Genomic DNA, 24,367 nt, shown 5'->3' on the forward strand with positions numbered 1-24,367 from the left:
TTGATAACGAAGCCAAGCGTTTTCCCGACGGTTTTAATACGAGTCTGTTTAATCGAGAGACGATCCTTCCCTCGTCGATCGTCTTCCTTAATCACGCGCGAGATTAATTAGTCCTCTGACGTATATGATTGGTAAACAGTGTAATATTTGCCGGGGTGATTTCGCATTTGATTGCACCTAATTCGCAAACAGCAAAGCACCGTTAGTCGACTCACCCTTCCTATATTTGTAGTCGAACCGTTGCTGTAAAGGGCATTGACGTTAAAGCGAGAATTTCACTGCGTTTCGCGCCTCGGGAGGACCGTGAGAAGGTCGAAAATCGAAAGCACGTGCGAACGGACTCTTGGGAGTAGGAACATTGTGCGTAAAGGACAATACATGTGTTCACGTTCTACCTAAATATCGCGAGATAACCACTACGTGCTAAGTTGAACAACGTACCAAATAGATACGAGAACACATTATATTTTCTTCTTGTTTCAACGTTGTTACTGTACCATATACATGCTGTTGGTTTTAAACAGGATGCTGTTGAATCTTTAATATCTGATTCACAGATGTATACCCATTGAAAGTATATATGAATTCTATACGAGAAATTAATATGAGAAAACGTCTTTTTTTTTTTGTGAATGAATACAGGGCAAATGTAATATTATTATTTTATTTAAAATTCGTACGGCTTATCAATTATTTTTAACGCTTTTATTTTCCTTATCGAATTATATATATATATATATATATATATATATATACACATATATATCGATGATTATCAACGTATAAACGCATACATAAACAATTAATACACATTGCACTCTTAAATAATACTTCTTATATTATTTTTATATTTATACAATTAATTATATCGTTTTGTATAGATTTAGATTTAAACGGTTTAAATAAAACATATATCTATGATAAGTGTTGAGAAAAAATATTATAATATTTATCTGATACATTGTCTATGGTATATTAAAAGAACTGTTTCATTGATCGTAGAGTATACTCGAATAATTTACTAGTGCGTAATAATCAAAGAAAACACGAAAGAAAGAAAAAAAAGAGAAATAATAAGGAAGGAAAATAAAATAAAAAAAAAAAAAAAAAAAAAAAAAAAGAAAAGAGAAAAAAGGAAAAAGAAAGAAAAAAAAGAAAGAAAAAAAGAACAAAAAAAGAAAGAGAAGAAGACGAAGATCGACTGGAATGATAACGTCGTTACGTTAGAAATTTCACGTTAACGAAGCAGAGGTAGCTTTTAAAGGGAGGTACGAAAAATTCAGTTGAGAGCACTCAAAGCCATCGTTAACGGTCTCATAAGAATCAGCAGGTTAGTAAACGATACTGAACGGGTCTCTGTGTTATCTGACTCGTGTATTATAAAATATAATTAAGAATTAGGTATCTGTCTAATGAGTCAAACGTACCGTGAGAAAAAGAGTGCGGTATCTTCTCAGTAGTAGTTGAAGAAAAATTGATCGAGCAGAAACGCATCGATGTTTTACGAACGATCAATCTCGTCGAATGTTGAAAATGCCTCTGTCGATCGTTCGGACGTGCATAAATATTTATTCGACGTCGTTACGCGTATGTACGTTAATCTGCGGATCGACAAGCTTAAAGAAATGCCTTCCGTTATTCCATAGCGAGAATTCGTAGCTTTCGTGCTTGGTTATATTTTTCGTGGGAATTTTCGATATTCGATAGAAAAGCACCTCGAATGAAGAGAACGAATGTTGGAATAAACAGGGGGTATAAAAGAATGACTGAGTGAGTGAATGAGAGAGACAGAGAGGGAGAGAAAAAGAGAGAGAGAGAGAGAGAGAGAGAGATAGAGAGAGATAGAGATGGAGAAATCCGCTTGGTCGCACAAACATTCCAAACGTTTCCTACCCTTTTACATATGTATATTACATTTTGTTAGTTATATAACACAGACGTAAAATGTATTTCCTTTGCGGAGAAGTCATACTATACGAATACGAACTTCTCATTGAGAATTCTACTCGAACGCGATCGACCGTTAAGCACGCATTTTCACGCGCGAAGGGTTGGATTGTTTAACCGTGCTTTCATGCTTTGTGCTAGAGAGTTTACGGATTTCTGTCTCTCTCTCTCTCTCTCTCTCTCTCTCTCTCTTTCATTCTTTCTCTCTTGTTGAAAGAGCATCGAGAGACACACCGGCATATAAGCGATAGGATCTCCCAAGTACGAGACGCGCATCGCATGTTCGCACGGGTAAACCTGTAAATTAGCAGGCTGCTTTGACTTCGCTTACGCGAACTCGAGTAACGATCTTTTAACTTCTCTTACGAGCTTGCCTACGTTTCACGACGTGAAAGCTTAGTTTTCTTACCTTATTGCATCCCTCTTATATCTTAAAGGTTTATTCCTTCTTACGTTGTTAATCCTTTAAATTAATATACGTATACTTTTTCATTTTTTATTAACGTAGTCTTTTTCTCTTTTTTTTTTGTTTTCTTTCTCTCTCTCTCTCTCTTCATATTTTCTTACATTCCTCAAAATTAATTATTATTTCATCGATTTATCATTGAATTATTGTAATTATATATCTATATTGATATTATGATAAAGGGATTATTAGAAATATTATCTTAGTTGGATCTCGTAAGATTAATGGAAAAGAATTAGGAAAGTTTGCCTAAACGAATTGTGTGTTTATCTACTATCGGTATCGGTTTGCTCGATCACGACTCGGCTCTAGGATATTCTCCTAGACCGTAATAGTTTCGTAGGAAGGGTTTACGCTCGAGATATCCTTACTCGCATCCCGCAGTTTCTATCCATGCGCATCTCTTTCCCTATCGTCGTATCTTAACTTTCCCCACAAACCACCAAGGCTCTACGGCGCCCGCACAAATTTCGTAGTTAATTAGCAACGATGAATCGCGTTACCTTTGCAAAAGACTCCCTCTCGGAAGAAGAGTGCTTATCGTGGATGCGCTTATTACCTCTTACAGTCTTTTTTCTATTCTTTTTCACTTTTTCTCTTTTCTTCCTTTCTCTCTTTCTCTCTTTTTTCGTTTTTTCTTTTTTTTTTTTTTTTTTTTTTTTTTTTTTTTTTTTTTTTTTTTTTTAATCGTCAATGCACTTTTTATCAGAGAGTGCAATGAGGTCTCTTCATTTTATGAAAAAAGAATGAATAAGATCCGAAGTTGAGTTTCTCTTTTTTTTCTTTCTTTTTTTTGTCTTTTGCTTTTCCTTCCTTTTTTTTTTTTCTTTTTTTTTTTTTCTTTTTTTCTCTCTTTCCGTATTTTTGCGCTTTCTCCTTTCTTACTTATTAATCGTTGACCAGCTAAGGCTTCCACTAATACTCTTCATCCTTTTCCAGACTATATTGTTCTATTTCAGTATATTCATTTTTAAATCGTATTACGTTTTTCATTTACAACATTTTCAAGTAGATACGTACTGTGGTCATTTAACTTATTGATAAGATATATTTAAAAATATTATGTTAGATCGATGGTATCTGAAAAAGATATTTAAAAATCTCATATACATGAATATAATTTTATTTTTGTAATATTTTTAAATCAGACGTTTAGAATTATTTTCAATGTTTTCCAATGTTCAATTAGTAAAAAATTATTACCAGTGCAATAAATATGTAATCATGAAAAAGGATTTCATTTGGCAAAAAAAAAAAAAAGAAATATGTCATTAACTTTCATCTTTAACATTTTCATATGAAGCCTGTAAAAGGTAAATTGTTATATTTAATATTTTATATATATATATATATCCATTTAAAATTTGAATATCTAACAATAAAGGATAAACATTAAGACTATAACTTTAAAAAAAAGAATCGAAAATTATTGTTTTAATCAAACTATTTATTGTTTTAATTAAATTATTTATCGTAGACACGTTGTCTAATGATTTTAAGAAATGTAGGTGAAATAATATGAATTGTCTAATGGAATTTTCGCAATACACACACACACACACACACACATACACACACACACACACATAAATCCACACACATAAGCTTGATTATATTTCAACGTCGGACATCTTCACCGCTTCCTGCAAGATCCGATTCTTTAATTTATCTGAAGTAAAATTAAAGAAAAAGAAGGGATTCAAAAATTAGAACAAAAATCTCTGAGGCGTTTTCCTATCGAGCTCGAGCGCGCGTGTACTCTGTCTCTTTCTCTCCCTCCCTCCCTCTCCCTCCCTCTCTCTCTCTCTCTCTCTCTCTCTTTCTCTCTTCTTTTCCCTTACACTCTTTCTCCTTCACGCGACGTAATCAATCACTTCATTTCGTAGCTTCCCCGATGAAAAATCACCGAGTCTGCGATAAATCACGGTGCAAAGTTATGAAATATCCACACGCGCATGGCCGGCCGCTGACCGAGACGATGCGTGACCACGATCGTCTTACCCTCTTTCTCTCCTCTCTCTCTCTCTCTCTATTTTTCCTTCTCTCTCTTCTTCTCGAACATATTATAGAAGGCTTTTTCACATGGACTCCCATCCGATTCTCGTAGGGAATATAGAAAGATGAGGGAAAGAAAAGAAGGAGGAGACGTATCGGAAAGAAATGGATCCTTTCGATAGCCTCACCGATGAAATTGCAATTGTATGAATTGTGAATGTAAGAGATAAGTAAAATAAGGAACCCTAAAACGAGATCAGCTCGTATGATTTTCTTCTCTTTTTTCTCTCTTTATTTCTCTCTCTTTTTCTCTCTCTTTCTCTCTCCCTTTCTTTATAGACATCGACGTTTAAAAGTCTTATCCGTCCAGTCTTTAACGCTGAATTTGCCTCGGATATATCAAACGCTTTAGGAAAATGAATGAGATGTAAACAAGTTTTCTGGCGTTCCGGTGCAGATATTACATTCTAGCCGGCTTTGGCTTCGTCCTTTGTATCTGGAGATAAATCGCCTTCAACGGCTAGCAAAACCGATTTATCGTTACTCTTCGAGACTACGCTACTCATCCTCGTTATTGGCTGAATGTAACGAACCTTTTTTTCTCTCTCTCTCTCTCTCTCTCTCTTTCTCTCTATCTCTCTCTCTCTCTCTCTCTCTCTCTCTTTCTCTCCATATATTCTTCTTTTTCTTTCTCTTCCTTTCTTTTTTCTTTCTTTCTTTATTTCTTTCAATTTCTTCCTTTTATTCTTTCCATGGATATTACTCTCTCCTTTTGACACATCTTTGCGAATCTCTGCGATTGATTTCTTTCTTCCTTCTTACGTTCCCATTTATAAACGCGTCCGTTTGAAATCCCTTAGCTTGTTCTTTTACTTCGTTCGTTCGTTCGTTCGCTCGTTCGCTCGTTCGTTCGTTCGTTCGTTCGTTCGTTTCTCCGGCGTCGTTCTAAAGGAACCGATGCAAAAAGAAATATTTAGAAAAGAAACGTACCACGTACGTTCTTACGTACGTTACCGCGTATATTTACATTGTCTTTACTCACGGAAATCGTTCGTTTCCTTCTTGTAATAAGTAAAATGACTTCGACCAACCAAAACGTCTCGTTAGCACGGTAAGGAAAAAAAAAGAAAAAAAAACGAAAGAGAGAGAGAGAGAGAAAAAAAAAGAAAAAAAAAAAAGAAAAAGAAAGCTGAGCTATGTGAAGTGGGAGAATGGAGTGGGAAGGTGAATGGGAAGGGTGTGAGAGGAGAGTGGGAGTGGAAAGGGAGAGGGTTAAAAGACAAGGGATAGCGTTTTCTTGTTAGTAAAACAAAGAGGAGAAGCAGTTAAAACGGGGGAAGGAGTATCAAAGGGAAGGAGAAAGCGCGAAATTTCCATTCGACTCCGTTTCCTTTCTGGTCTTTCCTATTCTTATCTCTCGTCGGCCGCTCTCGTTCCCTTTCGTTCAATCCACAGGATTTCTCGGTACCTTTTAATTGGATTACTCTATTTAACGATTCCGTGCTAGGGACAAGTATCGAGAACGCCTGGAGAAACTTTCTCCCCGTGATATCTTTTAGAAGGAAAAAGACTTTCAAGAAGAAGAATTTGTTCCTTTCTAAATAGTACCCAGATAGGTAGGTTAGAGTAACTATGACCAGCTGAAACAATATTTTTTTGCTGTCGGCACGCACCCTAACGATACAACCACGATATTTGCACGTTGTGGTATTTAACCAACCCCATTATGCCAAGGGATGTAATTGTACGATTCGTTTCCCTTAAGAATATCTCCCCACATATTCTATTATTCGTCCATTCGTTGCTTTTTCTAATTGAAACACACAAAGCTTTTTTCTCGAGCTTTCACAATTTTTTCTCTCTTTTGCGTATCATCGAGTTGAAACGAAGAGAGAAAGAGAGAGAGAGGGAGGGAGGAGGAGGCAGAGAGAGAGAGAGAGAGAGAGAGAGAGAGAGAGAAAGCTTCTGGTAATAGGGCGGTGCGATACCGAGGCCCAATTAACGGCTTTTCTGGGGCAAGTGTTTAAACTTAAGTAAAGGCTGGAAGCTCGCTGAAATACGAAATTCTCGCAGTCTGATTAACTTCACCGCGAAATCAATGAGTAGCAGCCAGAGAAAGGAGGAATGGAAACGTGGAAGAGAGGAACAGGACCGAAGGCTATAGGGACGGAGAGGACTATATAACTACCCCATTATCAACCTCATTAAAGGTACCACCTACCCCACCGAACACCTCTTCCTAGACTTGGCTAAACTCTCGACCGCCCTCCCCTTTCCCCTTCCATTACCTTTTCGTTCCCGATTTCAGTGGCGCGAGCTTCAGTCCTCGACATGCCAACTATTTTATAGTCAGTTATTTCACCCCAATTAATTAGTACGTACACCCTCTCTCTCTCTCTCTCTCTCTCTCTGTCTGTTTCTCTCTCTCTCTCTCTCTCTCTCTCTCTCTGTCTCTCTTCCTTTTTCTCTTTGTCTCCTCTTTTCTATATTATTGACATTTTTTACTAGCCAGTGTTTTCGATTATTTCGTGAAATTAATTTGATGTTAGTTGTATGACTTTTACAGATATTACATCCTTCCTCTCTCTCTCTCTCTCTCTCTCCCTCTCTCTTTCTCTATTTTATTTTTATTTCCCGTTTTAATGAAGATGCGAGAAAATTGCCACGTATGACCTGGCTTAATAAAATAAAATTCTAAACGGTAGCCTAGTCTCTCGTTCAATTATCTATTCTTTTTAAAGCATAAAACTTGTGAATATTTCATTAAGACGAATATGTCGCTCTTCATCTCGTTCGCAATGAACGCAACGATCGAAGTGACGATTCGATCTGTCATACTACTCATTCGCGTTTCTCGTTCAGTCGAACGAACGCAGTACGTGCCCATTTTCATATATTCTTGCGGAACGTACGTGACTCGGATGTCCGTGCGACGATCCGTGCTGGTTGTAAATAATGGAACGGTTTGCTGTCGCTTCAACCATAGTATTCTTCCGCCTCGTTTAATCCCCTGTCCGCTTCGTAAAACGACGTAAACCACGAAAAAAGAGCTTCGTTGAATCAACAATGTTACTTATTAGTAACACTGTTGTTTCTCCAGTAACGTTTTATTGATTCACAGAATTATTCTAGAATATCTTTTATATGTTGTAACCTATATAACGTGAGTTCTATGTTTTGACTTCAGTTAAGATTAAGAAGTGCAAAAACAGATTACTGATTAAACGATATCATTAATGTTTCAGGCATTGATAGAATATATTTTCATTATCTCTTACCTATTTCCTTATTTAAGGAAATTTAAGTAAACAAGAACGATTGAAAATCTTCTCCATCGTCATCCTTTATCTCCTCCTTTTCTTTCTTTTTCTTTTTTTTTTTTTTTTTTTTTTCGAATCGTTCTGAAAAAGATTGACCCACGGAAATAATCGTAGCGTCTTCGCTTGCTTTCGCGTTGAGTTCGCTTCACACGCTCCATTTAATCCTTCACGATCTTACCTCATAGAAGACACCTTTCTACGTTTATACAGACAGAGAAGGAATAATCCCCTGTGACTAAGGCAAGCGTCGTTTAGAAATCGCGATATACACGAACACGAGAATCGTTCTCGAAGAGAGAAATCTTTCATCGTACCTCGAGGATCTCTACGAGTTTATATGCACGCAAAGGAATCGTTCTTCTATTTCATTTTTCCTTACGCGTCATCCTACGTCAGTAGTTCAGAGTTATCCAAAGCATTTTCTACTTTATCCTCCACCTTCTTCCTCCCTCGTTTCTCTGCCATTTCTTTCTCTTTTTCTTTCTTTTTTTTTCTTCTTTTTTTATCTTTGTCTTTTTTCTTACTCCTTTTTTCGTTTTCCTCTTTTTTTCTTTTTATAGGATTTTATATATCTATACATATATGTCTATACATATATGTCTATATATATATATATATATATATATATATATATATATATATATACCAAGATTCTACATTGACGTCTCTCGTAAACTCTGAAGCAGTTAAAAGAGTCATTTCGTGTGACCGACGCATGTACTTTGAAAGAAGAGATTGCGGTTTAGTGAAAAACAGACTAAAGGAGGTAAGGAAGAAAAAAAAAAGAAAGGGAGTAAAGATAAAAAGAAAGAAAGAAAAAAAAGAAAGGAAGGAAGGAAGGAAGGAAGGAAGGAAAAAAAGAGGTACATTTATCCACATATGTTGCGTGCGAAACCGTGGACGTTTCCGTTTCCACTTTCTTATGTAAAGCATTTCCTTCGTAAGTTACTCTCGTTGAGAATTCCGTAAATACTTGGCAGGTACCAGCAGTAAGATGGCGATTGTTAAGAAATAAGGAGAAAGAAAGAAAAGGTGGAAATAGTAGGACGATTTGAACGAAGCGGCACGCTCGACACGTATTAGCAACGACGATCCTTCGTGGCGTTTTAATATCCTGTTTTAATATCCGCGTAGGGACGCTTTGTTCTTTATTCTCAGCCGATCGTGAGTTTGCTAGGATTTTAGCTTTACGGTCCAAGATACGGTCCAAGCTGACCGGTGCTACTTCTAACTTATACCTGGCAGCATCGAAACTCCATTTTCTACTGTCACGGACCATTCGTTTTTCTCTCGAGTCACCACTTCGATTTGCGTTTCTCTATCCCCTTCCTCCTCCATCCCTCTCTCTCTTTCTTTCTTATTCTCTCTCTCTCTCTCTCTCTCTCTCTCTCTCACTTTTTTCTCTTTTCCTCTTTTACTCTCTTTCCTTTTCTCTTTATCTCTGAGAAGAAATTCGTAAATTGCAGAAGATAAAGAAGTTCATCTCATTTCCATCATTTTAATACGAATACGAGGGATTATTCATTAACGATATGTACGAGCTTTTGAAAGACAAGGGTAAAAAAGAAAAAGAAAAATGAGTTTTGATTAAGACTCCTTTGAGAGTATCATAGTTATTATAACTATTCAAATTAAAATAGATTCGAACTTCTTCTTACTTATGCTGATAAAAATAAAAATTATCTTGATCGTATGGAAAAGTTATTTTCTCCATGTCACTATGTCGTATATGTAACTTCTTCGAAGAAGAGGAGAAAGAGAAGGAGTATGTGTATGTGTGAGAGAGAGAAAGAGAGAGAGAGAGAGAGAAAGAGAGAGAGATGGAGAGCCAGAGAGACAGAGAGAGAAATGGGGGAAATACAGAGAGAAAGAGAGAAAGAGAGAAAGAGAGAGAGAGAGAGAGAGAGAGAGAGACAGACAGACAAAGACAAAGACAGACAGACAGACAGAGAGGGAGCGTTTCCAGGACGATAGGAAGCAGGAATGTCGAGTCCGTGGCGTGCCTTGATGTAACCCGAAAGTCCGGTCGTTGTGAAGCGGGGCATATGCGACTTGTCACTGATTTGCGTGCGTTCAAAGAGCAGGATCTGCGTGCTCGTGCCGTTTAATGGGATCCTTTGTGCGATATACCGCACGACTGTCGGCGGCAATAGGTGTGCGCACGTGTGTTTCTAGCACGTGTCCATTCGTTCGACTCTCACTCTAGACACGATTTCTCCTCGCGAGGTCATAAAGATTACCCTCAATATTTAACATCTTATCATCTTCAATCATTTCTTCCTTTTAATAAATAATATACCTTTTTGAAAATAAATTATTCGAATATTATTGAGTTACTGTATATAAGTTCGAATTGGTTCGAACATTTTTCAATCTCATATAAAACTTTTATGGTATTCGAATAATTCAAAGAACAAGCTCAACGATTTGTCTATTATTTTTCAATTTTTGAAATCTTGCATAAAGTAAAGGATTATTCTCACGAGACGATATTTTTACGATAACTATAACGTTAGTGTTCTTAGAAATGATGAGGTAAAAGCTATGGATCAAAGGGTAGAACATCCTATGGGGATCTCGATTTGTGAAAAGACAAGATCACCGTAATCGTTATGTTCGATGAAATAACCGGAACGCCTGCGTGGCGCCAAACCGATCCACCTGACGGCATCAAGTTTTCATTTGGTGCGAGATCGCGTGTCGCAAATTACCGGTATCCGGGCAGACCTCCCACCCTTAGACAGCACCAACCAAATCGATTTGCGTTCGACGTTCGTACCTCCCTTTCGACGCCGACGGAATAGAGAAGACGATACGTAGATAGATAATTGTCGTCAATAGATGGACGCTCAGCTACTTTGTTTCCTTACTTTCTTAGAAATTTCTAATACCCTTTAGAAATCCTTTAGATATCTCGAAGAAAGCTCAAAGCGGTGATAGAGGGACGGAGGGGAGGGGAGGGGTGGGGAGGGGAGGGGAGTGGAACCAGGGAGGTAGGGAAGATCTCGTTTCGAGTTATAAGAGGATTATCGCCGAATATACTGCTACTCTGCAGGAGCTTCACGAATTTCTTTCTTTTCACAACTCTAATCGATTGCTTTTCTACCATGGGGGGAAAAACGCGCGCGCGAGAGAGAGAGAGAGAGAGAGAGAGAGAGAGAGAGGGAGAGAGAGAGAGAGAGAGAGAGAGAGAGAGAGAGAGAGAGAGAGAGATTTATAAAGTGCACGGATTCACGCGCACGTGTCTTACGAGCGGAAAATGTAAGGAAAAACGAGTGATACGTTCGTTTCTGTTTTCTATTTTCTTCTTTTTCCTCTTCCTCTCTCTCTTTTTGTTTCACTCGTTCCTCCCTTTTTTCCTTTTTCTTTTTTTCTTTCCTTCCTACTTTCTTTCTTTCTTTCCTTCTTTTTCTTTGTTTTTGTTTTCCTCTTTTTGTTTTTTTTTTATCCTTTCCCCCGACCTGGAAGGAAAATCTTCTTGAGAAAAATCTCTGAGCGTGGAAACGATTTTCCTTCGAACGACTTACCTCGACCCACCTGTTCTCCTAGACGATCTCACCTATTTCGTCGCAGGGATATAGGAGGCTTGCCGCCGACTAAATTGTGTTTTAAGCTCGAACTTTACGCCGCTTCCAAGCCAAGAGAAAGAGAGAGAGAGAGAGAGAGAGAGAGAGAGAAAGAGAGACAAAGAGAAAGAGAGAAAGAGAAAGAGAACGAGAGAAAGAGAGAGAGAAAGAGAGAGAGAAAGAGAGAGAGAGAGAGAGAGAGAGAGAGATAACTTGCGATACTGTTATCCTTGCTAAGTGTCCCAGTCAAGACGTCCTACTTTACAAATCCTAAAGTCTGCGTCGATGTGCAATACATTTTACACTTTTCTATCTCTCTTTCTTGCTATCTCTCTCTCTCTTTCTCTCTCTCTCTCTCTCTCCCTCTTTCTCTTCCCTTAGAAGTATCTTTCGTTTTCGTTTTCTACGCTCGACAAAGACAAAAGTTGTTTCTTTGTAACGGTATAAAACTCAGACGGTTTCTTTACGGTTTCGTAATGAGATGCATTAACTTTCGGTATAGTTCGTGAGCATACCGATTAATTATTATTCATATCCGGTTCGTAGCTTCGAGAGGTGTGATGGTCCCGTGTACTCTGACACGAGAATTAGATATTTAGATGCAGCTTTATCGTGCCTTTCGTAAGATAATCGTTAGTTTTCCTCGTGTTCCTAGGAAAATATTATAAGAACGTCGTTAGGAAGAGAGAGAAAGTGTGTATGTGTGTGTGTGTGAGAGAAAGAGAGAGAGAGAGAGAGAGAGAGAGAAAGTGATGCATCTCTTGCATATAATTTCGACTAAGCATCCATCTTTTTAACGTCAAACGTCGAGATCGGTCATTGCTATCAATTTAAATTTATTTCTTTTTCTTTTCTCTTTTTTTTCTTTTTTTTTTTTTTTTTTTTTATGTTATACGAGTACACGCTTTCTTTTTTTATATTTTATTTTTAATCATTCATCATTGTTACGATTTGGTCGATAGTATTTGATCAATTAAAAAGGAGAGGAAGTTTATCGAACTAATGTATATAGCCTTTCTTCGAGTAACTTTATCGTTGACTCGTTAGCATTGTTCATGCGAGATATCGTAGTACAGTTTGAAGACCCATCGAGTGGAAAGCTCGTCTAACTCTCATCTCTCTTCCAAGAACGTATGCACCGAACTAGAGATATTTCAATGGTCGTTGATGTAACTTCGATCACGAGGAAATAATTTTAATCGAATGAATTCTTAAATACTAATCTCTCCGATCGATATATAATTAATTTTATAATCAAATATCGCGATAAATATATTTCAGTTAATTACTTTTGACGGAAAGAGATTGTTTTTCTTGTTTCATGTTTTTCCTATCTCTTTTTTTTTCCTTTTTTTTTTTGCTTTTCCTTTCGTTCTATTTTTTTATTCCGTAAAGCAAATGAAATGAATTAGATGAAAACCCGTGAAAGGTAACACATATAGCGGTTCAAATAAAAGATCTTAGCTCTCTAAATGGGCTAAGACTTTTGACTCGTGGTAAAGTACAAAAGTTTCAACGGCAGTACCATCTCGGATGTTACGGTAAATGGACAAAACTCCAACGTGGACTCGGTGTTTACTTACCTTAGCGTCTCAGGGGATTACCGTTTGGCCGAAGGAGTTGGTGAAATTAAAAAGAAAATGAGCCGACGGTTTCGACCGCGCCTACTCAAAGATCTTTCCACGGTCGCGACCCTTTCTTTGCCACCGTTGCGGGAATATAACGCGAGAACGGTTTCGCGGCCTTAGAACTATCTTTTAATACTTCGAAACGGTGCCGTTTATTCCACAGGGACCGTTGCTATGAACTCGCGAATTAATAGAATTTTTAATTAAAATGCGCCGTAATTGTTCCGAGGAGGAAGGCGAAGAGTGAGATGGGGTAGGAATGAGAGAAATAGAGATAGAAACAGAGATAGAGATAAAGATAGAGATGGAGATAGAGATATAGAGAGAAAGAAAGAGATGGCGCGGGACTAAGAGTAACAAAAAAATTATGTGTGGAGTACAATAGTGGAAAACCGAAGGAGAAAAAGGGCGCGAAAAGCGGATTGCGAAGGTAAAATGGGAACAGAGAGAGAGAGAGAGAGAGAGAGAGAGAGAGAGAGAGAGAGAGAAGAAAGAAAATGTGGAAAGGGGGGAAAAAGGGAGACGGGGTTACAGATAGAGAGTTTATTACCGAGATCTGATTACAGCGGTCGTAGGGGATTTAATCTCACGACTGTTATTGTACGGTGCAGGTGTATCGCTTAAATTTGAATGCACCGATATTGTTGTTAGGTTGAAACACATAATAGTTTACCACGACCATTCGGCTTTTTCCACGGAGCCACTCGTTCCGCCTCGGTTATTTTTATTCACCGTGATAAGTGGATTCCGTAACCATCGATCCGTCTTATTCATCCTCGTCATATAAAAGAGAACGTAACATTTCGATTTTTGATACATATGCTTGCGAATAAAAACTCTGTTATCACGTATCAAACTGCTTTTTCTAAAACTAAAGACGCTGAAGGCTAAGATAAATTCTTTGTCTTTTTTTTTTTTCTTCCTTTTTTTTTTCTTCTTCCTTTTACTCATTTCAAAGGAAAAAGAAAGTAAAGACGAATAGGTTGAGATATTCCATCGAAATCATTCTTCCTACCTTTATCTTGACAATAGGTAACGTTGGTCAGGTTTCTAAGTATAAAATTGATCAGAATTTCTTGGATGGTTTTAAAAATCAATTCGATATTCTTTCTCTTTCAAACATTTCTGGTTAATTCCTCTATTTCCTTTTCCCTCTTTTTTTTTTATTTGGACCGGTAATACTACTACATGCGTAGAAAAAAAAATGGATCTAGGAGTTTTTGGTCCATCTAGGAACTTTTGGCCCACCCTGTACTTTCCTCAGTTACCATTATGCTCGAACGAATAACGAAGTAATCATCCCTCGAGCATATTAGAAACTCACTTATAGTAAAATGATTATCAGCACTCTCGTGCAATCTCGTTTCACCGTTTTAACACGACGAACAATATAATTTTGTGGAGATGGTGAAATTGCATTCTAACCATGGAAAACTTTTCTCCTTGAATATTCCCGAGGCTTTCGTCGTTCTCGAACCTTTTTCACGTATAGATACCCTTGAAGTTACCATGATGTTCGCTTACGCAACGTCCGCCCTCGTTACAGCGTCACCAAAAACGGATTTTCTAATGAACGATATGACTCTCGTTATTCATTAGCAAATTGTTCCAAGGGAAGGGGGGAGGGGGGGAGGAGGAGGAGAGGGGGTGGCCATTTAACGAGCCAACAGCTGGAACTTCCCTTCCATTTCCCTTCAGGCATTCTATATCGATGAGAGAAATCGTCCATCGTTCATGCTTCGGCAACATATTTTATGATGACATAAACGGAAGATAGTTGATCGTCGACTAACCGAGCTGAACGCGAATACAAGCATTCGCATGCCTTCGGATAATTCGTTTTGTTTCACGATTAAGAAGGGTTGCGATGGGTCAATCTCTTCTTCACAGCTTATTTCATAGAAGCCCAAATATATATCTATCTTAAAGGTACTAAAGGTACATATACCTTTACATACCTTTACATATACAGAATCGAGAATTATGTGGTCACGATTACCGGAAGAGGTTTGGAATCGCTAATCCGCTAGCTCTCTTTTGAAAATTTTTCTCCAGTAAAATCGATTCCCATTAAAAGTACGTGAGAAAGTATTCGTTTCTCCGACCTTTCTCTCTCTTTCTCTCGATCTCTCTCGACTCATTTACAGAGCCATTACACGTTCAAACCACATAATTCTCTCTCTCTCTCTCTCTCTCTCTCTCTCTCTCTCTCTCTTTCTCTCTTTTTCTTTCTCCCTTCCTCTTTCTCGTGTCGAGAACACACTCGACTCGAGTTCGTTCAACGAACGATCCCCTTCGTTGTATATACATATATATCTATGTACATGCATACATGCAGACCAAACGTGAATTATGAAGCTTAATACGTACGAACACGAGATTTTCCAACTCGCGGAAGGGGAAATAAAAAGGCGTGACTCGATGGTACCATGTACTTTAGTCTTCGATCCATGTCGATCGGTTTCGATCGTTTTCGATCGAAGTCACGGTGCGGTTTTCGAACGACAGGGCAAACCGATCGATGAGACTCTCCCCCGTAAGTTGTGTTGACTACGTTTGCGTGTGGTACCGTGTGTTCGTGTAACGCGTTGTGTACCGGCAAACCTATATGTCCGTTCGAGAATAGGGAAAGCCTTGCTAGTACAGATAGGTGCTGGCGAAAGACCACGATAACGCTTATCTGCTTCCTGGATTTATTGCCAGCGCAATGAAAACGCAGCCGACGAGCCGCTCTTCCCTGCCCATTCCGATGTTAATTAGTCCGGGGGCCATGGTCCGAACGTATTCTTAGAACGTTATAGATTATGGTTACGACGTCTATCAGACTCATTGGGGGAACAATGCCAAACGACGTGACGACGTTGACATACTTTTTCACCAAAACGTCACTCTAAACACGCGATTCACTCTTCTTTATTCTCTCTCTCTCTCTCTCTCTCTCTCTCTCTCTCTCTCTCTCTCTCTCTCTCTCTCTCTCTCTCTCTCTCTCTCTCTTATTCGATACTTCATCTTTTTTTTTTTTCTTTTACATTTTGTAAAACTGTGAAAATATAAGATACATACATACGTTGTCTTAAAGATACATGAGATTCGTATTTACGACGATCTCGAATAAAACTCTTCGTACTAAAATTTACTATATTGATAATAATTGTTCAGTTCGAATTGTAAACTTGATAAATGTAACATATGCGAATGTAATGTACATACGTATCTATTCTATATAATATCAAAGACATTTTTGCGATTCTTTTTTCTTTTTTCCTTTTTTTTTTTTTTAATAAAATTATTAATTCGATCGATAAGTAATGTCGATATTATTTCAATAAAAGTTATTGTCGTCGTTTATTTATTGAAATATTAAAAAATTCGACGATAGTATATTAATTTGTTACACTTATTACATGTAAACAACGTATTACGTTAAAACAATATTCTAGTATTTTTTATTCCAAAATTATATCAAACTGTTATCATACGTAATTAATAAATTGTGTTATATCGTTTACATATATTTAGATACAAAATATTGAAAATATTGGTTTATAAGATATGTATGGATATATAAAAAAAAAAAAAAAAAAAAAAAAAAAAGAAAACAAAAGAAAAGAAAAGAAGAGAAAAAGAAAAATAGAGAAAGAGAGAAAAAAAAATGTCATAAAAATCTTGACGATCTCTTTCTTAATTGCAAAGTTTACAAAGTTTCCTTAATTACGATTAATGCAAAATCCTTCGGTCGTAACGGGATGAATCGATAGCTTCTTCGTCTGAAGTCGATGCACTTCGTAGTTAGATCGACGAAGCTGTCGAGTATCCTATCTCATAAATAATCGAGTTTAGGTTATCGGTATCGATCGCGAATTAAATCCTTACGCGGGAGTATTCGATTAAGGGTATGTCGTACGGTAAAGCGCACACTCGGAATTGCGATTCAAAGGGCATAGCTTTATAGCACATTGCAATTCGTACAATCAAATGTCTTGAGGTTTGCGCGGTATTCACTCTCATTCTCCTCTTCCCCTCCTTTCCTCTCTCTCTCTCTCTCTCTCTCTTTCTCTAGCACCACGATTCTCTATCTATTATCCTTCTCGCTCTTCTCGAAGCTCCTTTTGGAAGAGACTCTCAATCCTTGTAGATGTGAAACGGTATCAAAGCAAGAATTCGTATTCGGCATCGTTAACCGATGTAGTTCGAATATTTGCCGTTCGTCCTTATCTTCACGATACGTATATAGATAACTTTATCATCGAATTTATTAGCTCGAACTTTGTTGTTGTTTGTCGAAATATATCGACATTCTGAAAAGAATCCCCATTCCATATTCCTTTACCATGGAAGTAAAATGGATTTATTATCTTTTGTTTCATCTCTTCTCTCTCTCTCTCTTTTTTCTTTCTTTTTTTTTTTTTTTTTTTTTTTTTTACAGAAAGATATTAATTAACGCAGATGTATAATTTGTTAGAAAGTAAAATATTATAGATGGAAGTGAAAAGGCTTTAAGTAAATTAATGAATTGTTAAAATAAAAAATTAAATAATGGTATTAATAATAGTGAGAATTCAAATAATTTATTATTATAAGTTGAATCTTCGTAACGAGTTAACTCTTTCTGTTCCGGTTAACAGGTGTTCCTGTAACTAATACAAAAAATAACGATCAAATGGGTCATTCAGTTGAATTTTACAAATCAAGCACGACACTTTTGGCGATTCAAATTTATCCAAGCGTACATGTCGCCTACCGATAGATTTTGATGCACTTGCTGTAATTTGGTCGGCTCTGAAGCGACACAACGTACGATATATATATATATATATATATATATAGAATTCGCACTCGTTTTACCGACGCCTATTGTTTATATTTCATGAAAGTTGTCTGATAATTTTTTTTTATATTTAATTTTTTATTTATTATTACGAGTATTCATTTAGATTCAATAAATATAATAAAAAGCAGAAGCTATATTGTTTTGATCACAAAATAGTATTTTCGTTGGATATAATTAACAGATTCGTTTTTTTTTTTCATTTATTTATTTTTTTTTAATTCAAATGACATTAATTTAATGTTGTCGCACGCGTTATCTCGTATCTACGATCAGGTAAACATGAAATACTATCGGCTACTGACGATACATTAATTAGTCCACAAATGATGGTTACTGTAACCTTCCTAACCGTTTTCATCACGTAGTATAAACATTAAACATAAAATTCATTTGCTAGATTGAAATTCTTTTGTCTAATTTCAGAAAAGTACATATGTACACATTACTATTCCAAGCACGAACTGAGTACTTTCTACGTTATCTTTGAATGAGGATCGTGATTCAAGAAATTAAACGGAAAGTTTTCATAAATGTAATAATAAAATAATTAAATGTACTAAAACGTACTCGATAATATATAATTTTCTTTTATGAATCGGTGAAAATTTCATGAACCTAAAGAGATATATCAGTTTGTTGGTACCAAAAAGAATAAGTGACATTTAGCTTCCCTAGCACGTTTACGTCGTAATCGTGTGACGGAAAAATCGAGTTTAAAAAAAGGATATCTTGCATGTAAGGAGAGATCAATTCAGTTGGTTTCACCACCTTCTCGATCGAATCTTCGAATATAAGAGAGTATAGTTAACTTAGAGGAAAGGTTCTAGTTCATATGATCTCGCGTTCCCTTTATCAAAAACCTCGTGCAGCATATTTTTATCACTCGTAATCAAGCTGCCACGATATATGAATTACGCGAAAAATATTGTGTCGCATGAGTGGCACGGAAGGAGTGTGTTGGCTTACGGAGAATATCGTGCATAATAATCGACGTTAATTATAACACGATATCGTGTGTCTTGTTAAAAAGAGAAAGAAGAAAAAGAAGAAAAAGAAATGAAATACATGCGTCATAATTTCTTTTCTTTCTTTTTTTTATTTTTTTGTTTTTTTTTGTTTGTTTCTAAAACTTTCGTCATTCACGAAAAGAACGAAAATTGAACGAGTAATAATAAAGATTATAAAAAAAATCCTGAAATCTTTCAAATGCTCTGATTCTAATTCTAATTCTAATTCAACGACGAGAACGTACTCAAATGAATGTATATCAATGGAAGAAAGGGGAGCTAGCAATCTTTTAACGAAACGACGAAAGAATGATAGATAGTATCGCCTATAGGCTCAGGAGTTCGTTTCTCCGAGAAGAGAGGAACGTTCTTTTAGGATGAACGTGACGACGCGTCAAGGATTGATGGTTTCTTCAGGATATCGTACCATCTATTCTTTCGAAAGAAGGACGACGTTCCTCGTCGACTTTCTAAGATGAATTTCATTGCATCTCGTAATCTTCTTCTCGTAATCTTCTTCACGTAATCTTCTCTGCATTTCTCCGAATTAGTTTCTTCATCTCGACAGAAAATTCACCAGCAATTTCTTACATATTTCATGATCGCAATTATGGAAACGCAAACTCGTTTAGCCGGTCATCGAGGAGATCAATATCGATCCCTAGATCCAAGGATAAAATCGTTACGTTTATTTTCAGATGGAATCCGCCTCCATCAATGATAATACCTGAACGTGCTGGGATTCGAAACTCGTTTCGGGTTTCGTCCTTCGATACTTTCTTCTCTTCCCTTTTCTGCATCCAACCTTCTGCTCCTCCTTTTCTCTCTCTCTCTCTCTCTCTCTCTCTCTCTCTCTTTCTCTTTCTATTCCTCTCGTCTCCGATCTTTCTATTCCCTTTTGTCGGATTTACATATACTTCGAGAGGTCAAGCGGGAGATTAGAAACATGGCTTCAAGTATTTCTACTACACATTGGTATATACATTAAATATTCAAATCCTCGAACATCGACGACCATAATCGCGAAATGATTAAAACCATCACGATAATCGCCGATGATCATATAATCTTCTAAACTCTCCCATTTCTCAGTTTATTTTGAAATCCGATTGTTATTGTAAATAAGATAAACTAAATGGTAAAGCGAATCGCTTTGTTTTTCGTTTTATTTATTTAACGATTAGTATCACAAACTCCAAAGGGATTTTCTTTCGTAAAGGATAAAGTCCAGTCGTCCCAAAGAAACTCTATCTTTCTTTCTTTCTTTCTTTCTTTCTTTCTCGATGGAGAGCTTTCGGTTCAATTAAAACTGTACCTCGAGGTGTGCAATCTTAAACAGACCTATTCGATCCCAAAGCTCGGTTCTTTTCTTCTCGTGTTATCCTATTTTCACGAGGGAATACGTTGTTTCGCCAGAAAGTATCGTAATATCAGTAAAAGTACCTTTCTTTATTATTGCTTCATCCTATTTGATTAATTTTTCCTATTAAAATTAAAATTATCGAATGCATCAAAATCTAAATCCAATTCTTTTATAATTCACGATATTACAATTATTAAAGTTAACGTTAATCGAAGGACAAATTTTTATTTATCGATTATTTTCAAAATATCAATAGATTAAAAATAACAATGAATCGAATGTTTTGTTCTTTTCTTTTTTTTTTTTTTTTTGCTCAAGTATCCATTAAAATTGATCGAGCTTCATCAAAATATATTAGTTAACTTTAAATCTTACAAATCTGAAGTAATATAAAGAAAAGAGAAAGAGAAAGAGAGAGAGAGAGAGAGTAATGTTAATGATACATATTCATAAAATATACTTTTATCTATTGTAAAATTACTTCTTCCGTTAGAACAATCGAGTAAATGAACTCGTAAATAATCTCTTTATCTTATTGACATGATTATCGTTATTATCGTTATTATCGAACGTAATGGTCAATGCACTGAATTCAGTTCGTATTATGAAATAACGTTGACTTTTATCACTCGCTTAACCAAAATTTCTCTCGGGTCACTCTCACTTATACTCTCACAATGTTTTCACGTATATGCTTCGAATACGACGCGTGATAAATTTTATGGAAAGCGATGAAAGGAGTAGCGTCGAATTTGACGTTCCTCTCCACTTAAACGTTGATCGTTTGAACTTCCGCGGTCAAGCTTTTACGCGAACGGAACTTGCAGATTGGCAAACGGTGAATCGAAACCAGAGACCGCAGAAATATTTTTGCCGTATATGAGTAAGTTGGATCTTTGATGGACGAAATTGATATTGAATCGTCTAGCCGCATTCGTAGTAATTAATGACCCGATATACAATACCGGTAACGTTTGATGGATATTGAGAATAAATATTCCCAGTTTGTGTGTATAAAAATGACGTAGGAAAGACTTCTAAAGGACGAAAAAGAAAAAAAAAAAAAAAGAAGAACAAACACAGAAAAAAAGAAGAAAATAGCAAAAATAAAAAAAGAAAACGGTCGGATTTTCGCGTTAAAAAAAAAATCACCGTCGATTAACTTACTTCGATTCGAAAGCAGATCGAAACGAAGAAAAAATTATTAAATTATTAAACAAACTTGAATAGACGAATAGTTCGCAGTCTAGACTATTGATTTTTTTTTTTTGCTTGATCATAACTATATTCGTCGTCTTAAAAATTCTTTTATTTTTTTAAAAATGTTAAAAAAAACTTTTATACGTATAATAATAGCCTTCGATATTCTTTAAATGTTTCATACCTTTATAATATTATAATATATATTAAAAATAAAGAATAATTAATGAAGTAAACTTCATTTTATTTTATTTTTGACATAACTCATCTAAAAATAAATGAATACTATTGTCTCTTTTGTAAAAGAATATTCGGAATATGATGGTCTATAATAGTTTTGGAAACAGAGAATAGCCTTCTTGTTAGAGTAATGAAAATAAAATATGTTCCCTTTCGAATAGAACCATCTACGAAAAGATGTAACAGTGAAGAAGACACGAGAAACAGCTTAGTATGATTGCAACTCCGTGCTGTTTGTCAGATAATTTGTCGGAGGAAGTAACTCTAACTTTGCAAAAGCGACAGCCAGCGAGATAAATGTGTCTTGAGATGTGGCTGACGCTTAATTAACATCGACGTTATTACCGCCAACTATCCCGCTGGATCCAGTGTTTCTCATCTCTCTTTCTCTCTCTCTCTCTCTCTCTTTTTATATCTTTCTCTTTCTCTCATTTACTCTTCTCTTGACATCCCTCCGATATTCTTCTCTCTCTTTCTCTCTCTCTCTCTCTCTCTCTCTCTCTCTCTCTCTCCCCTTTCCTTTCCACTACCACGAAGCGAACACCGAAGAGCCTTCGTTCTGAGCGATAATTTAACGCGATTCTCGGAGATCGGTGCGAGATAAGGATTTTGCTCGAGTAATATAAAGAAGCCCGGCTTAGTCTCCGCGCTTGACCCGTTTACGTTAACTCGCCCTATTCACCACCGCACGCTTGGAGTACTTTGCAAACTTTCACACGCTCGTAGGTGGGCTATAAGTATGTACTAGTAAGTAAGACCGTAAGTAAGTAAGTAAGTAAGTAAGTAAGTAAGTAAGTAAGTAAGTAAGTAAGTAAGCAAGCAAGCAAGCAAGCAAGCAAGGAAGCGAATAAGTAAGTAAAAGTAAGAAAGTGAGAGAAGCAAATCGAGTAGGTATAGCAAAAGAAATATGTATAACGTATAACAGTTTAATGTAACGTACGATGATACTTTTTTATTTGATTCTATCCCTCTTCTCTTCTCCTTTTACTCCTCTTACATCCTCTTACCTATACCATCTCTTCTTGTTTGCGGTACCTGTACTTACAAATTGATCTCAACTCTGTTACAGAATTACCAAGATTCGGGAAACCATTGAACAATCTTACCATTTCAGTCGGTCGTGAAGCCATCTTCACCTGCATCGTGGAGAATCTCGGTCCGTATAAGGTGAGCCGCATGAATTTCACGATAACTCACGTGCGTTTACCGACCGATTAATTAATGTCAACCGCACATAATTATAATCGAGCGTCTCGTTAAGCAAACCCGTATTACAGCCGGTATAACTTTTGGAAAGTAAAAAAAAAAAAAAAAAAAAAAAAAAAAAAGAAAAAAAAAAAAGAAAAAAAAGAAAAAGAAAAAAAAACAAAAAAAAAAAAAGCGAAGAAGGAAAGAAAAAAATAACAAATTTATTACACGCGTTCAAAGTCCAACGCGTAAAATATAATTAACGTCGTTACTAATATTTTTTTTCTCTTTTTTTTTTTTCTTTTTTATCTTTTTTCTCCATTTATTTCTCTGATTCTGTTTTATATATATTTTTTTTTTTTCTTTTTTTTTTTTGCTTCTCATTTCCTCATTTACGATTAAGATCATAATCGCTATTTCGCATTGGTGGCCGATTGGCTTCACTCGATTTGGCGTATTTCTTCGTGAACGATGAACGGTATCGATCGAGGTTTCCATTAGAAATCTTCTTGAGTGCGATAATAGCCTCTCAACTTTCCCGCTTTTCTCGCGCGAATTCTCACCTTGAATCGTTCGCCGGCATTATCGCGCGTAATTCAAAAACAGAAAAGTTCCATGGGAGTTGGAGAAAAGATGGAAGGTAGGGGAGAAAGGGGTGATGGTGAAGAAGGAAGATGAGGGGTAACGGGGGAGAGACGATGGAGATGGAGAAGGTGGAGGAGATGAAGGAGGTGAAGGTGGAGGAGGACGAGGGAAAACGAGAGCTAACGAACGGTGCAAATAAATTCCGAGTTGGAGCGGTTCGGCACGGATCGAACTGCGTATCTCGGCAGCTCCATTTAAGTAGAAATAAAATCCCACGGGGTGTGAGTTCAGCAGTTTGTTAAGCGGCTCCCTTTCCCTCTCTCTCTCTCTCTCTCTCTCTCTCTCTCTCTCTCTCTCTCTCTTTCTTCCTCTTTTTCTCGCTGTCTCGTTACTAGAAGCATACCATTCGTCGTCCTCCTCTTTCCTTTCACTCGCTTACTATCCGAGCTGGCCAAGCAACCCCTCCTATCCTCTTGGAAAAGAGGAGAGTTTCCTTTTCGACGAATCTCCAGCACACTTTTTAAACTGCTCTACCTCATATTCCTCGAACCACTAACATTAAAGGTATGGTATTTCGGGATTGTCACTTCATAAAAACTGCGAAAAAAAATAATCTGAAAAGGAAAAAAAATCGTAAAAAAAAAAATTATCACCGGCGGACCCTCATAGTTCTCCCACGATTTACTTACGCACGTATGAATTCATTCCTGTTAGATGACGTGTCGACGGAAATGAAAATGTCGAGTCTTTCGATTCACATCGGCATTATTTTATGGAAAAGTTCTTTCTCTCGCCTTGTAACCGGATAATCGATGGGGTTCGATATGTAGGTCGGGGATTGAAACGATCGCTTGTTTACCTTCGATCTCTCTGCTTTTTTGTCTTCTCCCTTTTGTTTTCAACGTGCTTTGCGATAAAACAATTCGATTGCTTTATCTTTACATTTAATTAAAATCCACCGCGTACTGATCGATTATTCGCTTTCGAGATACGAATACTCGTACAAGTTTGTTTACATGGACGATATTCGA

At 36.7% G+C, this 24,367-nt stretch overlaps 1 protein-coding gene across 2 annotated transcripts in view; it reads left to right on the forward strand.

Annotated features, from left to right (window-relative positions):
* Window positions 1–24,367, forward strand: part of LOC124954972 (opioid-binding protein/cell adhesion molecule homolog) — a 59,407-nt gene that overhangs the window by 2,339 nt on the left and 32,701 nt on the right. The window contains exon 2 of one of the 2 annotated variants that reach the window (XM_047508693.1): window positions 22,678–22,730. In XM_047508693.1, coding sequence (XP_047364649.1) covers window positions 22,678–22,730 — 53 coding nt within the window. Of the gene's footprint in view, window positions 1–22,632; window positions 22,731–24,367 lie in introns of both variants that reach the window. The other variant, XM_047508692.1, reaches the window with a different exon arrangement.

This window comes from Vespa velutina, chromosome 16 (assembly GCF_912470025.1).
Source record: "Vespa velutina chromosome 16, iVesVel2.1, whole genome shotgun sequence".
In the NCBI taxonomy this organism is placed as follows: Eukaryota; Metazoa; Arthropoda; class Insecta; order Hymenoptera; family Vespidae; genus Vespa; species Vespa velutina.